The 16,770-nt window shown below is 38.8% G+C and overlaps 1 protein-coding gene across 1 annotated transcript in view; it reads right to left on the bottom strand.

Annotated features, from left to right (window-relative positions):
* Window positions 1-4,899, bottom strand: part of LOC122808494 — a 666,541-nt gene extending 661,642 nt beyond the window's left edge. Inside the window, exons 1-2 of the mRNA XM_044079450.1 lie at window positions 4,881-4,899; window positions 3,775-3,914 (exon numbers count right to left, since the gene is read on the bottom strand). Of these exons, the coding sequence (XP_043935385.1) occupies window positions 3,775-3,914; window positions 4,881-4,899 (159 nt within the window). The remainder of the gene's footprint in view (window positions 1-3,774; window positions 3,915-4,880) is intronic.
* Between the last annotated feature and the right edge of the window lie 11,871 nt (window positions 4,900-16,770).

The following is a 16,770-nucleotide window of genomic DNA, read 5'->3' on the forward strand; positions in this document are numbered from 1 at the left end:
TGGGAAAACTACTTGAGTACAAACTTCCAGGCTCAGCGCTTCCTGGAATTTATCAATTCAAATGCCTTGGATCAGCTGGTAAACTCCCCTACCAGAGGCCACAACATATTGGACCTGGTCATCACCAACATGGGCGACAGGTGTTCCGTACCGGAGGTCAACCCGTCACGGGTTAGATCAGACCATAAACTAATCACACTGGATGTCCACACCCCGCCACCACTCCCAACCAAGGAAACCACAGTGAAAAACTTTTCTAAATCAAACTTCACCTTACTTAAAGCAGAGGTGTTAAGTTTCACAGCCCCCACGGTAAAGGATAACACTGCCCAAAATGCAGAATCCTTTACAATTGCACTCTATGAGCACCTACAAAGATGCATGGAGCAGGCCATCCCTAGCAAGACCAAGACTCACTCCCCTAAGAGAAGGAAATCAGTCTAGTGGACCCCTGCCATAAACAGGTTATACAACAGAAGGAGGAAACTAGTTCAGAAAAAAAGCAAATCCCAAGAAGGAAAGACAGCCCTGAACAGTACCAGTAAGAAACTAAGGTCCCTCATAAAATCATCCAAGGCTAACTTTGAAAGAAAAATAGCCAAGGATTTGAAAGATAACCACAAAGCCTTCTTTAGCTATGTCAAGAATCTAAGTGGCAACTTGCAGATATGCTCTGAGCTAGTGCAAAATAGAACAAAATATACTGAACCTACTGATATTGCCAACATCCTGGCAGATAGATTCAGTGCAAACTTCACCTCCCTCTCACCTTCAAAAGGGCCCACAACAATACCAGAAAAGTGTAGGATCCTGGAAATCACAGGAGCACAGGTGAAAACAGCCCTTTCAAAAGCCAAAAAACACAGCATCAGTGGGGCCAGATGGGGTCCCAGGCTGCATCTTGCATGAACTACAAACAAACTAACCCCCCACCTAAACACGCTGTTCAACCTCAGCCTCTCCACAGGCTACATGACCATAGAATAGCACACAGCAATGGCTATTCTGTTCCACAAAGGAGGGGCCATAATTGACCCTGGTAACTATCGCCCCATAAGCCTGACTAGCCTGGTCTGCAAGGCTATGGAGCGCATCATCATGGAACTCATTAACAAAGACATTGGGAACCTCCAAACACTTCACCCGACCCAGTTCAACTTTGTTAAGGGCAGATCATGCCTACTAAACCTGGTTGACTTCTTCGAGACAGTCGAGACAAGGGAATGGTGGTTCACACAACCTACCTTGATCTCGCCAAGGCATTCCACACCATTCCTCAATCGGGTATTATAGAAAAACTCACCAGCCAGAACATAAACCCCTACGTCACAAGATGGGTTGAAAATCGGTTTACAGACAGAACTCACACGGTAAGAATAGCGGGCTCCAGGTCCAACTCTAAACCAGTCACAAGTGGTGTCCCGCAAGGCTCGGTTTGGGACCCCTACTGTTCGGCATATATTTCTCAGAAGTACAGGCAAACACAAGTGGACTATGGCTAACCAAGTTCACCGATGACTGCAAACTGGGAGCCATAACTGACTCTCCGGCTGATATGGACATTCTTCAAAAAGGCCTTACAGAGAAAGACACCTGGTGTCAAAGTCATGGCCTCAAGCTAAATGCCAAAAAATGCATAGTCATACCGTTTGGGAAAAACAAAACACCCACAAATTACCACATAGGCGGTAGCCGCCTTGATACAGAAGAGGTAATAAGAGATCTGGGTGTCCAAGTAGATAGTAATCTCTCCTTTGACAATCATATTGTCAAAGTTATTAGGAAATCCTTCTATGTGGCCCATCTAATTACTAAGGGGTTTGCATCTAGAAATAAAGAGGTTATAGTGCCCCTCTACTCGTCACTCATTAGACCCATCATAGAGTACAATGCCCCATTTGGGATGTACCTACAAGACACTTCTAACAGCTGGAAAGACCACAAAAACACCTCACCAAGAGGATTACTGGCCACAAACATATGTCCTATGCAGCCCGAATGAAAAAACGCCGGCTGTACTCAGTGGCATATCGCTTACTCAGAGGTGATCTCTGCCTGACTTACAAAGCCATGTCCAACTCAGAATTGATGGACATGCTCCACCTAAAGAAATCCAAGTCACTGCGAGCCACGTGCTCTACTGAGCTAAACCTCACCACAACAATAAATAGAAAATGCTGGAGGAATAGATTCCTGTCACAGAGACTCCCCATGCTTTGGAACAAAATTCCTAACTACATTAGGCAGTGCCCCTCACTAACACTCTTCAAGAGAAGCCTTGATGAGTGAATGGGTAACAGAAAATACACCCCTGGGATCATTTCATTGGCTCTGCTTGACAGAGGCTCAGTTAATTAATCAATGGGGTGGCGAAAACCGACACACTCTGGCTAGGCTTAAAAATGCCCTCGGGCAGATAACCTAGTACCTACCTATGAACCTATGGACCTAAGTTCTTTACAAGCATCCATCTTGTTCATGTTTCATTATACCATTCATAAAGATTTGTCATCTTCTTCTCCTAGTAAGCACCTAAAAACAAATTCTGCACTTACAGAGGTTTAATCAGGTTAAAACATGCACATAAGTATATCGGGTGATGTAATTTTTATGGTTAGGTTGGTCCTGTGGCATTTAAGTTATCATTAAGTTTGTAGAGATGGCTATATATTTACAGAGACAATATAGGCAATGTAATACATGAACTAGACATGCATAGCAATCTAGAATTAAACAAGACTGAATTCTGATTGCATTGTCTACAATTATACTACTGGAATGGCTTTCTTGTACTCTTTGCTCCCAGAGGATATAGATTATAAGTCACTTAATGTCCAAGTGACTCATTCATTCACCATGACTGGGGTGAGAGTTGGCTAGGAGATGCTATCATTCAGATAGCTATTAGGGTGCTTTGAGGTTTTCTCTTTCAGTTTCCTAATTCCTAATGCATAACAATGGTATGTGGGGAAAGCACATGTGATGGGATGACGGTGAAGGACATCCCTTCACTTCTGCAAGGGGTGTTCTTCCCAGCAGACCATGCGTTCCCTCCCAAGAAATGATTGGTGAGCTTCTCTGTCTCCACTAGGAAGTTAGAACCACCCAGTGCTGCCCTGAGTGTGTATAATACCCCACCACCACCCTCCCAGGAGATCTAAGTGGGTCATGCTCTTTCATTCAGCCAACCTCAACATCACTATGCCAGTCTAAGCTAAGAAACAATTTGACAGATATATTACAATATAAAAGACTTCAAAAATCTGGACTTCTAAACAGCATTATTAATTTCTCTTTGTATGAATCTCAAAAGCACACTCCTATGGCATAAATGACAATCTACAAATGTCATTTTTAAAGTATAAAAGTTTAGCTATATGTATCTATATTAGCCTTTTTAACTACATTTTTTTTATAATAGCTATGACACCTGAGGAAAGTGCATCATTCTGTTATTTCCTTGCAGGAATACATGCAGCATATGATACCACAAAGACTGAATCTCTATGGTGAATAGTTGATTTTTTTGTTTCCTACAGAGCAAAACTGTTTCGCTTTGCAGACACTGAACTCTGAATGAGCAAATAAACAAATGAATGAATGGATAAACTTTAAACCTCAAGATAGCAAGTATAAAATTCGGATTTGTTGTTGATATACAGTTTGTACTTACCTTCTGTAACAATGACATTGCATGCTGAAATAAAAAAATTGTTTTTGCCTCTCTGGTAGACTGAGAAATGCAAACAGAAACAGCAAAACAAGCTATGTTACCTCTTCTTTCTGCTGGCACAGTTTCTCTGTAACTAAAAGAGACTGTTTCAAAAGGATTTCATAAAATATAGTTGTATTGAAGTATTCCATGTCTATTTGCTGATCATAGTCCCAAAACTCATCATTCTGTAAGAAAGGTACTAAAAAAAAAACAGAAACAAACAATAGTTCAGCAGCAATCAAAATAATGTTTAGTCAACCATTTTCAGAACATTGACAAAACCAATGAAATAAAATCAGTTCGCTCTTTCCACATCAAATTTCGTTTTTTTTTCTGGTGTTCTTTTGTGTGCAGTTTTAAAAGTACACACACACACACACACACACACACACACACACACACACACACACACACACACACATGCACTCTCTCTCTCTCACACTCTCACTCTCAGTGTCACTCTCTCCTTTTTCAATTTTTTTTCTATATTTTATAAACATGCTTCTTTATTAAGTAGCAATCAGCCAACTTTCAAAAATTGTAACCACTTAAAGAAAACAAACAATAGCCCAAACTGTATTAAATAATAAATATATAACAGCAACAACAGCATAGCATCTAACAAAAACACCAAAAAATAACACACAAGCCTTATGTAACACTAAAAACTAGTTGTCCTGCTTGTTTTACCATTACTGCTTTTATACTGTAAATTTCTATACCATGTGCTCATACCTTAGATTGAGATAAAATAACAATAGCCTTCCTGTGTCCAGCACTTCCATTTCAAGGATTGCAAAGCAGCAACCTGATTGGAATCCTCACTTTTTTATTAGACAAGGATTTGACCAACTAGCCTCACACTATGAAGCTCCTGAAACACATCTGGACAAACCAGTTTTGTGAATGAAGGTCCAGTGAAATACAGAGCCATTATGTGATTGACTGTTCCATAACAGAGTGTCTGCCTGTTAATTAGAGTAGCTTGAACCTTTCCCCAATTGAATGTAGTTTTAGGGATGTCTTCAAGTCTTGTTTTATCCACTTTGCAGAAGAGATAATACAGAGTGACCATACAGAAAAAGCTGAGTAGAGAGTTCCTATCCCCATATTTTTTATTATCTGTCATGCTGCAAATATCATGATGGTTGTACTGCATCCTGACCTGAATCTGAACTGGTCATAGATTCATAGGTTCATAGGTAGGTACTAGGCTATCGGCTCAAGGGCCTACGTAAGACTAGCCAGCAAGGTTCCATAGCTTATGCCACCCAAGAAAGTTATTTTCCTGTGCTACTGTCCAACAGAGACACAGAATTGATCCCCGGGGTGTATTTCCTATTTCATCTCTCAACTTATGTTATAATACTCTGTGTATTCCTTTATCAGTCACTTTCTCTAGCAGTTTCATGCAATGTGGCAGGAGTCTGATACCACTGTGTTGTGTGCAGTTCTGAATATCCTTTGCTATTGCACACTACCACTAGAATTCTTATTCTCCACTCATTTCTGTGAAGAGTACCACCAAGAACCCTTTATTCCCTTAACTCACCCAAGATTTTAATCATATCAGCCAAGATCATATGATCCTGCCCCTTTCCCTGATTTCATCTTCCTAAGTGCTTTTTTTACTTTTTGTAGGGTATTTTGTAGGGTGGGCTCTTCCTTTCCCTTTTACTGAAGGGTGCACATTGGGATCATTTGGGATTTCCTTCATATAAAGGCTTCTTCTTGAAGTACTCCTTCCATCTGTCGATGACATCTTCTGGTCTAATGATTAGTTTGTTTCTTGCATCATTATGAGTGCCATCTCTTGACTATCTTCTTTATCTTTCTGTCTTTCCCTTACAGCTTGATAGAGCTCATTTATGTCATCTGCTGAGACACTTTCTGGAAGCAAGTACAATTTATTCTTTTGCCTTTTTCTTTTTCATTGCAACTGCTATTGTTGCCTTTTAGTTAGCCAACCAGTACTACTTCTTAGCTTTTTTGTCTTTTCTATCTCCCACCTCTTCCTGCACTCCTCTCTTAGGATAACATCTTGGAATTCTGCATTCCACTACTAGATTTCCTTTTGTAACTTATTTTCATATGTATTTATTTATTTATTGCATTTATTAACTGGAAAAGTCCACTGGGCCTGGAAAGACCCATTTTCAGTGGAGGCCCGGGGAGAAAAGCTCCACAGAAATTACACACAAAGAAAAATGTTAATCACATAACAGAAAAAAAATAATAATGCAGTACTATTACATTGAATCAAACTGGTAATAGAAATAACAGGGAGAAGATTACAATCATTGACATATAGAAGTAATAAATGGCATATATTTCAGTGACACATTAGTGAAGTATATCGACAAGGTGAACATGAAAGTAATGTATCTGCAGGTGCATAGCTGTGAGATTAAGTACAGTAAAAGTATATTAGGAGAAAGAAGGGAAAAGGTGCAAAGTACAGGTCAAAGAGACAGGGCAGCAGTAAGTAGGCAGAGTGGAGGAAATGAAGTGATAGCGGTATAGCACTGGGGAGAAAACAGGAGTTGGGGTCGTGTGTTGGGCAGCAGGAGCATAACCATTGTGAGAGAGATGCAGTTTGAGGCTTAGCTTGGCTTGGCTGTATATCTGTTCTACAGTCATCATACATGCTATTTTAAGGCACTGCCATTCTTTTTTTAACTCCACCTAGTTCCTCTTATGTTCTACAGTCTTGAGTATTTCCTTGAACTCTTGTGCTTTCATTTCAGTCAACATCCAGGTCTTCGCTATAGTCTTTGTTGACCATAGAGCCTTCTCTGACCACTGCTTGAAGTTCTTTATTATAACCAGTGTATTATGCTGTGGGCCATCAGTTTAACTGGAGATGACTTACTAGGAGAAAGTCTACCTGAGATGCATATTGACCACTTTTGTATGGAATCTCATGACTATCTCTCTTGCTAAATTGAGTGTATGGAGACCTTATCTCCATGTCTGCTCTGTTATTTTCATACATATTGTTTTGAGATGCTGCTATTCCTCTTCAACTTCCCCTACTTTTTCTACTTCCTGTGATACTAAACCTTAAGCATTTCCTAGAATTTCTGTGTTTTCACTCCAGTCAACTTCCAGGTTTTCATACTACTGTTATTGACCTTAAGCAATCTATCATCACTGCTTGCAGCTAATTATTGCTCCTTGCAGTTTATACTGGGGACTGGGTCTATATTACAAGATGGAAGAGATGTTTCATCGAACTACTCTTGGATGACACATAAAGACCGAGCACACTAAAGCACGAACATTCAAAACAGCGATTACTTTCCCTGGGAAAGAAACCGCTCGGTCATCCTCATGTGTTTGCCCCTTTCCTCACTGTAGTGCGATATCGGAGTTGGTATATTTACTTCAGGGTGGGGGGGTGAAGCCCCCCCATGTTGTTATGTTTAAAAGTGTGTGTGTGTGTGTGTGTGTGTGTGTGTGTGTGTGTGTGTGTGTGTGTGTGTGTGTGTGTGTGTGTCTGTGTATGTGTGTGTTTGTGTGCGTGTGTGTTTGTGCTAGTGATTTCTTTCCCAGGGAAAGAAATCACTGTTTTGAGCATTCGCGCTTTAGTGCATTTACTCTTTTTGTGTCGACCAAGAGGTGTTCGATGAAACACCTCTTTGGTCTTTTAATATAGACCCCTGGGGACCAATCATTTCACTAGGGATGACTTTGCAGCATCTGATTTTTATTCCAATGCCCTTTCTTTACTGGAAGGATGTCTATCCAAGGTGCATGCTAACTACTCTTGTTTGTCATCTTGTGACACTCTGTTTTGTTGAACCAAGTACTGCAAGTACTGGCAACTCTTAAGCCATTTGCCGATCAGAAGTATAGATTGATGTCTCCTTCATTATTCCTCTTGGCACAGCTATGTGGACCTGCTTGTTCCTCATATCCTGCTTTTTTTTTTTTTTTTTAGTCCTGATATGAGCATTTAGGTCCCGTTTTTAAGATCAACTACTTTTGTCCTGATTTATCAAGGAGATTGTGCAAACGCTGCCTGAATGGCCTTTTATCATTGCTATTACGACCTTGCTGTGGAGCACAGGCTGAAATTATATAGACCATGCTAACTTTACACTGAATATTAATTGCTGTAAGTCTATCATGGATTCTGAATAAATCCATCACTGTTTTTAACCATAATCTGTCCTCTCCTGAGTAGTGGACCATGGATCCCAAGCCAAGAGATTTTGCTGCACTGCCCTTAAATCTTTTCCTCTGGATATACAAAATGTCCAGTGTCCTCCTTATCATCATGTCATCTCCTTCCAGGCTGCATCCCATCAATGAGCCTATAGTTAAGGTAAAAATCAAAGTTAGATTTTTACAGGTTTATTGGTTTTACATCCACTTTCACTCGACAGAAATAACCCAAGTAACCCAGAAGCTTATTACCCCAGGTTCTATGGCTTTATGGCAAACACACACTTTAAAATGGGGTCATGTAGACCCCTCCCATTCTTCGCATGGATCTCTGGTAAAGTTCAGAGTAGGGTCCTCAAACCAGTTATAGCTGGTCAAAACCCCATACCCCTTTAAACTGATGGAAGAACCTTAAAATAAAATTAAGTTCCTGTTGTCTTACTTTCCTCTATTAGAAGCATGAGACCAAGATTTGAGAACTGGAGGGGGTAATACAAAGAACTTATGTGGCATGGAAAAGGATGGGATTTAAAAGAACAGTACAGCTCATTCAGGAGTCGAAATGCAAACATATATCCCTAGCCACTGAAGTCACAGCAGTATTTCACTTGGAGCATCATTTTCTACAATCTATTTCTCACAGGAATGCAGTGCGTAAGTTACTTAATCTTGACAGTGTGGCAAAAGGGCAGTAATCCCAATCTCATTTATGGAGTTTTATACTGCTGACTTGAAAATTATGAACTTTCACAGATTTAACACTTCACAATACATAAAAATGAGACAAATTATGAGAAGATAAGGAGGACTTGTGTTTTTAGAAACACTGCCTTGTCCCATAAATTTGCCCCACAGCTGGTGAAATCCTAGCTTTGACCATTACTAAACAGTAATAGCAGAGGCAATTAAATCCACACCAAATGGCAAGCCACTTGAGCTAGATGAAATACTGAATAATGTTTGCCTATTTCTTCTTCCATGGCTTTCATCCACTGTGAAAGCTTAATTTAAATTTAATAGCTCTGACAGGTACTTTTTCACTGTCTTTGAAGGAATCTTTAATATCTGTCCTTTCAAAACCATTAAAGTAATCCACTAGGGTTGCCAGCTATTAACCCATATCATTAACTAGTACTGAAATTGAAGTCTACATAAAAATGTGGGCTGCAGAAATCCAACCCCACTTGCTTATCTTACTAAGTTCCAGATGATTAAACTTTGTGACATAAGGGCCATTAATAACTTGATGCAAGAAACAAAGGAGTTATCAATACTGTCTTTTGTACATCTAGTGTACATAAGAAAGCTTTTGATCCCATTTAATGGTGTTATGTGTGTGACTAGCTTTTGGATTTTCACATGCTGCAGTATAGGCCTTACAGCATCGTTAAGGCCACAGTTACTTGTATTCTTACTAGTCCTGATGTCATACTAATAAAAGACATCAGGTAAGGTTGCCCACTGTTTCCATATTGTCCAACCCTGTCACTGACACTGAACTTTTTGTCTCTGCTATAACTTTCAGACCACACACCAAATGTTGGCATTAAATTCATAAACAGTGAAGATATTTAGGTTTCCAAATGGCGGCCTCGACCTCATTTCAAGCAGATGGAAGGATCAGCCAGAGTTGTTTAGCAGCTTTGCCAGTCTTTCAGAATTATGCCAATACTGATAAAATGCAGATTTTTATATGAAGCAAAAATCACTGGGGCAAACACGGCAAATAAAATCCTCATTTAATATTAACAGAAGGTTAGCACTTTCATGCCCAACAGCTAGGCACTTCTTCAGACACATGTATTAAAAACAGCACAAGCATTTATAATACAATCAATTATTCAATGAAACAATTTATGTTCCCTAAGTAAAGGCTTTAAAGGAACATAACCATTCAAACCAGGACCCTTGTGTGCTTGTAGCCGTACTATCCATTTAGTTTTGGCTTTCTCAATAAAATTATCCAAATCACCACCTCTGTAATTTAATTTAAAACATTGTAACACTAAAAAACAAAAAGTATGACTCACATTGTCCTGAACATGTTTAAACAATGCACTAGTGGGGTCTCTGTGTCTAATATAACCCACATGTTCTAATAAATGTTCTGTTAAGGTTCTGCTCATTTTTCCAAAATAAAAACTACCACATTGGTTACATAGGGCAAGATACACTAATCTACATGTAGAACAATCAGCATAGAACCTAGGTCTAAATATATATCCTGTGACAGGATGTTAAAAATCCTTAGATTCTGAAATATGTTGACATGCTGCACAGTTCCTACAAGCAAAGGTGCCCCTCCTATTGGACAAAGGTGTATTCACTTTCCTATCAACATAACAAAGTTGTCGTTTTAATGACATTCCATTTTTGAAACAAAAATGGGGAAACCCACCAACCACCTCTGATATAGTGTCATCTGAAGTCAATATTAGTCAGTTCTTACATACTACATCACAGACCTTCTGAATATCACTATTAAATGTAAGGACTGGTCTCACAAAATTCAAGTACTTCTTCCTTTGAGTGTTCGCATATAAACTCCATCATCATACAACCATGGAAAGAAAAAAAATACACACACAATAAATCGGTGCTTCTGCACAAGCACAAACACAAAAATCTACAAATTTGAGGATACAAAATGAAGGTGATTAAAGGTAATGCAAGCGCACACAAGCACACACACACACACACACACACACACACACACACACACACACACACACACACACACACACTCTTCTAGATTTACCTCCTTAAAACCTTCTATGATCAAATGTGACACCATCACTTACCTACACTTTTCTATCAAGTATGATTCAGTCAATTTTAATCAAATGAATTTTCAGTCATTTGAGTTTTACCATTTTGGATTAGCCAAATTACCATTCACTCAAATGACAGGAACCCCACAAGATACATCCCAATACATTGCAATTTTGTGTGGCTGCAGAAAATTGAAAAATATCTATCTATATATATATATATATATATATATATATATATATATATATATATATATATATATACACATATACATATATATATATATATATATATATATATACATATATATATATATATATATATATATATATATATATATATATATATATATATATATATATATTTTTTTTTTTTTTTTTGAATTAAGGATTAGCCCGTTTGGGGTAAGATAGGCTAGGTTTTCTTGGAATTTTTTATTGAGATCTGGGAGTGGTGGGACTTGCATATCACCATATCATCAGCATATAGGATGATGGGAATGGGTGCCAGGTCTCCTGAGAAAGTAGTGACAAATACGAAGAACGCTCAGAGATACTAATGAGCCTTGTGGTGCACCTGCAGTAATGGGATTGATAGTGATTTTGGGGCTCTGGCTTTTGACAAAGAAGACTATGTCTTTTAGGACATTTATGAAACAAAGGAGGGCTTGGTTACTTCTTCCAATTATGGTTATGGAGTTGAAGAGGAGGGGGTGGCTGATGAGACTGAATGCCTTTGTTAGGTCAATGAAGACTGCTTCTGGGAATTTACCCTTATCTGTGCTTACTATATAATATTGTCTTCTCTAGTCCAATTTAAGCATACCTTGGACCAGTGGATGGAAAATTAGATATTTACCTGTGGTTTAGAAACTATATCTCTAGTAGAAACCTAAATGGCATTACTGTTCAATGCCAGGAGTCTAAATAAGAAATTCCACACCCTACCAGCTCTCCTCACTCTGGTAGATAAAGACATACCTGTTGTTACTGAGATATGGTTTAAATCCACAGAAAGTACTCTGGCAATGCAAGGCTTCAGTACCTTCCACACATTTAGACCATTAGCTCCACAGACAGAGACAAAAAGTGGAGACTTCTCAATCCATATTAGGAACAAGCACAATTCTAGGTTGAATAAACAGTATGCTGCTTTAGAATTTTTCCACATGCACATCACCACAGACAAAGTCCCACACCATATCCTAGCAAGCTATAACTTACCTTGTATGTCCTTAGAATCCCATGGCTCATGCCTAGACATATTGGAGACACTGACCATTAAAGCAAATGCCCTCTTCATGGGAGACTTTAACTACTCCTCTATAGACTGGGAACCACACACTGCCTCATACTCACAAGCACAATGATTCCTGGACTTTATTAATACAAAAAACCTTGACCCGATAGTGTGCTCATCCACCAGAGGTTCAAACCTGGTATTTATCAATATGGGAGAGAGCTGTAACCCTCACCTGGATTGTCACATCTTCACTGGTGAGGCCGGACCCCAAAGCTGTCTTCTTTAAGATAAAAAACAACTTTGTAACCCCAACAAACCTTGTAACAGTTAGGAACTATTCCAAAGCAAACTACATCCAATTAAGCAATAGTTTGTCATAATTCAGTCCCCTCCCAACCCCAAGTTCACAGTAACCTATACAGAATTATTTGCAGAGACCCTGTACAGCCAAAAACTCTAAAAATAAACCACTCTGGTAGAATTCTAACTTTTAGGTTCATAGGTTCATAGGTTGGTACTAGGCTATTGGCCCTAGTGCCTATACAAGCCTAGCCATAACAATTCCCTGGCTATTTCTTCTCACACTATTTACTTCCCTGGAACCCTGTCTAGCAGGGCGACTGACATGATCCCTGGAGTGAATTTCCTTTCTCCCATCCAGTCATCAAGGTTCCTTTTGAAGAGGGCCAAAGAGGTGCTCTGCTTGACATGTATGGGCAGTCTATTCCAGAGTCTGGGGAGTCTCTGGGTCAGGAACCTATCCCTCCAGCATGTTTTGTTTATTGTGATGACAAGGTTTAGATCCCCGGAGCGTGTGGCTCTGAGGGATTGGGATTTCTTTAAGTGTAGCATTTCCAACAGCTTTGGGTTTGACATGGCCTTGTATGTTAAGAAGAGATTGCCTCGGAGTAGACGATATGTGACAGAGTATAGCTGGAGTTTTTTAAGGTGGTCAGCATAGGGTATATTTTATAGGGTCTATAGCAAAAGGAAAAAAGTCATGAATAAAATCAGAAAGACCAGGTCCTATAATGAAAGGAGCTCTCTAAATAAACTAAACAGGAAGTGAAGAAAACTAATTAAGTCCAACAGGGCCAATTATGCGGTCAAGATAGCATCACAGGCTAAAGGCCTTCTGCAACTATGTCCAAAACCTAAATGCAGCCCACATTAGTGTGCCAAACTGGTGGTCAGTGGTGCCACCTTCACTGAACAGAGTGACATAGCAAAATTTCTGTCCGACAAATTAATCTCAAACTTTACCTGACCCCATCTCCCACCATAAAATACCTCATAGCATAACCCCACACCTATTAATAATGAGCAGGATCTGGTAGTGTTCAACAATGGTAAAAACACAGCCTCAATGGGCCCCAACAATATCCCAGGATGCCTCCTAAATAGCTTGAAACATGACCTATCAGGACCAGTTCAGTCACTTTCAACTGCAGCTTCAAAACAGGCCTTGTACCATGAGAATGGAAGACTGCAATGGTTATCCCACTTCACAAGAGTGGATCATCAACCAACCTCAGAAACTATAGACCAATTAGTCTTACTAGTTTAATATGCAAAGCCATGGAATGAATTATCATGGAAATATTCAACAGACATATAAAACCTTCAGACACTGGACCCAAACCAGTTTGAATTTGTCAAGGGAAGGTCATGTCTACTAAACCTGGTGGACCTCTTTGAGAAAGCCACCTAGGTAATGGATGAGGGGAAAATGGTGATTACCACCTACCTGACCTGGATAAAGCATTTGATAGAAACTCACTGAACTTGGCATAAACCTCTTACATAATCCACTAGATTGCCAACTGGCTTATAGACAGGACCGAGGAAGTCAGGATTGGTGAGACCACCTCCACTAAGATGCACTTCACCAGCTGGTGAACGGGTACCTCAGGGCTCTGTCTTGGACTGCCTCATATTTAGCATCTATTTCTTGGAGGTAAAGGCTAATATCAATGGCCTTTGGCTGACCAGATTCGCACAGAAATGAAAACTGGGAGATATCACAGATTCCCCCAATGATGTAAACATCTTACAAGAGGGTCTAACACAGACAAATGACTGGTACAAAAGTCAGGGATTAAAACGGAATATATGCATAAAATTAAATCATGTGTTGGAAATATACTCTACAGCAATACTTTTATAGCGAGTAGGATATTCTTTTTTTGGCTAAGCAGACTTTGGACTTTTGTGAAGTGTTACTGGAAGTTTCATAGAAGCACTGGATTATCCCTGTATCAGAAGGCACTGATATCTATATGCACTTTCTTCAGTTATGCTAACATTAGGCTTAGCTCTTATTTAATGGCAGAAACATTGCATATGTAGAACTGAAAATCCTCTTCACATGAGCTGGACAACTCTATGAAGAACCTTCCCAAGAGTGCCATTTGTGTCAAGTAAAATTATTGAAACCACTTTTATCACTAGTGGACTTTGTACCTTTCCCCATACTTTTGTGATACGTGAGTTGGAATATATGTTTTATGATGTAGGGGGGTAGGCAGTGTAGGGGATGTCCCATCACCCCACAAAACTAAACTTACTTTTAGGCATTCGGGAAGTTGCTTTCAATGATTATTCTTTAATTAAATTGCACCCACTGATATTACCTTCGACAAGTCCACATAAATCCCTGTTCACTAAGGTACTGCAAGATAAAATCTGAAGGATAGAAACACCATTGGTCAGACATTAAATATAACAAACATTGAAGAATAAAGCAATAAAGCAATGGACTTTCTTCAAAGTAATTCTTAGTGCTGATAGAAATCAGTGGCCTAGGACTGCTCTAATTTCCTCTTACAACCCAAAGGTGTAGCTTACAAAAACTAGAATAGTTTTCATCTGCCTGTAGGCTGTGTGTGTGGGTGTGTGTGGGGGTGTGGGGGTGTGTGCCTGTATGTGCAAGAGAGCGATTGTGTCCATTTTACAATAGTTTGTACCTTTACTCTGTTATCAATAAGAGCACATTGGGCTGTGGCACCTCTGTAACAATGAATTAGTTTCAGCAAGCAATCAGGAAAAGAACAAATGAATGAAGTAATGACTTTATAATTCAATGGGGAATGGGAATCCTCACCCTAGCAAAAATCACTATATTTATTTGATTGCTAAACTACTGTAAAATTAATAAAGGGTAAATATGTATCGGTTCATATATGCATTCAGAATTTACTGGTATGAGGATTCAGAAAGAACAATTAATTAATTAATTAGCTGTGTTATGTTTCTCTAAATTCTGACAGTAACAGTACAAAACTGCATTTTGTACAAAAAGAATGTTTCTCCAATTCCCAGGAAGGCACTGGGATTTGACTTTCCTTCTGTTTGCTTCTTTATATATTGTCTTACCACAACAAACCACATCTGCACTCGGAAAGGAAGCAAAAATGGATGGAGAGTTGATCGTTTTAGTCCACCAGTGAAAACAGTAATAGCATTTGTTGCATGAGTTATTTGACTAATGTAAGTGCAATTTCATACTACCAGAATAAATGTTTTTCTGTGCCTTGAAGAAAATAAGTGAATACATACTTTTTTATATTAATCTTCAAGATCATAATAAAAACTTTGTTTTCCAACCTTGTTTTTCTTCTTTTTCTTGGTTTTCAATATGTTGTATTTTGCTTTGCAGTCTACGATGATATTTTTTTACAGCGGTTACTAGTGATCCTTTGGAAGAGTAATCTCCAAAATTGTATTCCAGCTGTAGCTGACGGAATGAAATTTTCAGTACTACTTTCTGAGACCACCCAAAATCCTTAAAATGTATCTGTCAAATGCAATAATAATTATATTTAAAAAAATGGTTGCATGCATTTTTAAAAATATTTTGGACAAATAGTTAAGAAAATATTATCAGAAAGTTATAATTTACCTTTAATAATTCATTGTATTATAAAAAAATGAAGAAAAATGAATGCACACACACACACACACACACACACGCACACACATGCACACACACACACACACACACACACACACACACACACACACACACACACACACACACACACACACACACACACACACACACACACACACCATTTATGCTACAATACTTTACATAATACCTTTAAATGTAAGGTTCTGTTCTTATAGTGTATTCCTCCATTTATTTTACCAGCTATCAATCTCCTTTTAAAAGCATTGTATTTTGAGGTACTCACATGGGAAATCCATGTAATAATGAAAGAGACTAAGTGAAGGAATGACAGAAAAAAATGCACATCAGCAAAGCAGCAGTTAAGATTAGGCATCCTCTTGAAGGAGCATTGTCTCTACAGTATCTCCTATCTCAGTGGATATATCACTGCTGGTTACAGTTGTTTCCATGTAAGGCTTTAAGAATCCCTCTGTAGCCCTAGATTAGAACTGTTTGTATTGTAATACATTAAAGGTCAGTTTATAGACTTCTGCATTTCTTGTTTGTTATTGACATGTTACAGACTTGCAGAAAACTACAACTCATTCAATGTACTGATGATGTTGCTGTACTATGCAAAAGACCCAGAGACGTGCAGCTAGTATCCGAACTACAATCAGGCCTTTATCCTCACAAGTTTGGATGAGTCAAAAGGCTCTATTTTTAGCGTTATTTGGATTGTTAACTAATCCAACAATCTTTCTAAATACTGTCTCTGAAACAGGACAGATTATTCTTTAGGTTGATTATGTATCATTTTTTTTTGGATAATCCTCACTCTCTTAGCCTGGAAAAGTGAAGCTAGCAGCAAGAGGCATTAAAATGAGGTACACTATACCTGCATATGGATTTACTCCCCATTGCTTGCAGTCTAACAATGACCAGAGCTACATGCCTTTGGTCTTTAACTTACAGTGAT

This window comes from Protopterus annectens, chromosome 8.part0 (genome assembly GCF_019279795.1).
Source record: "Protopterus annectens isolate FY-2018-M chromosome 8.part0, PAN1.0, whole genome shotgun sequence".
NCBI lineage: Eukaryota > Metazoa > Chordata > Ceratodontiformes > Protopteridae > Protopterus > Protopterus annectens.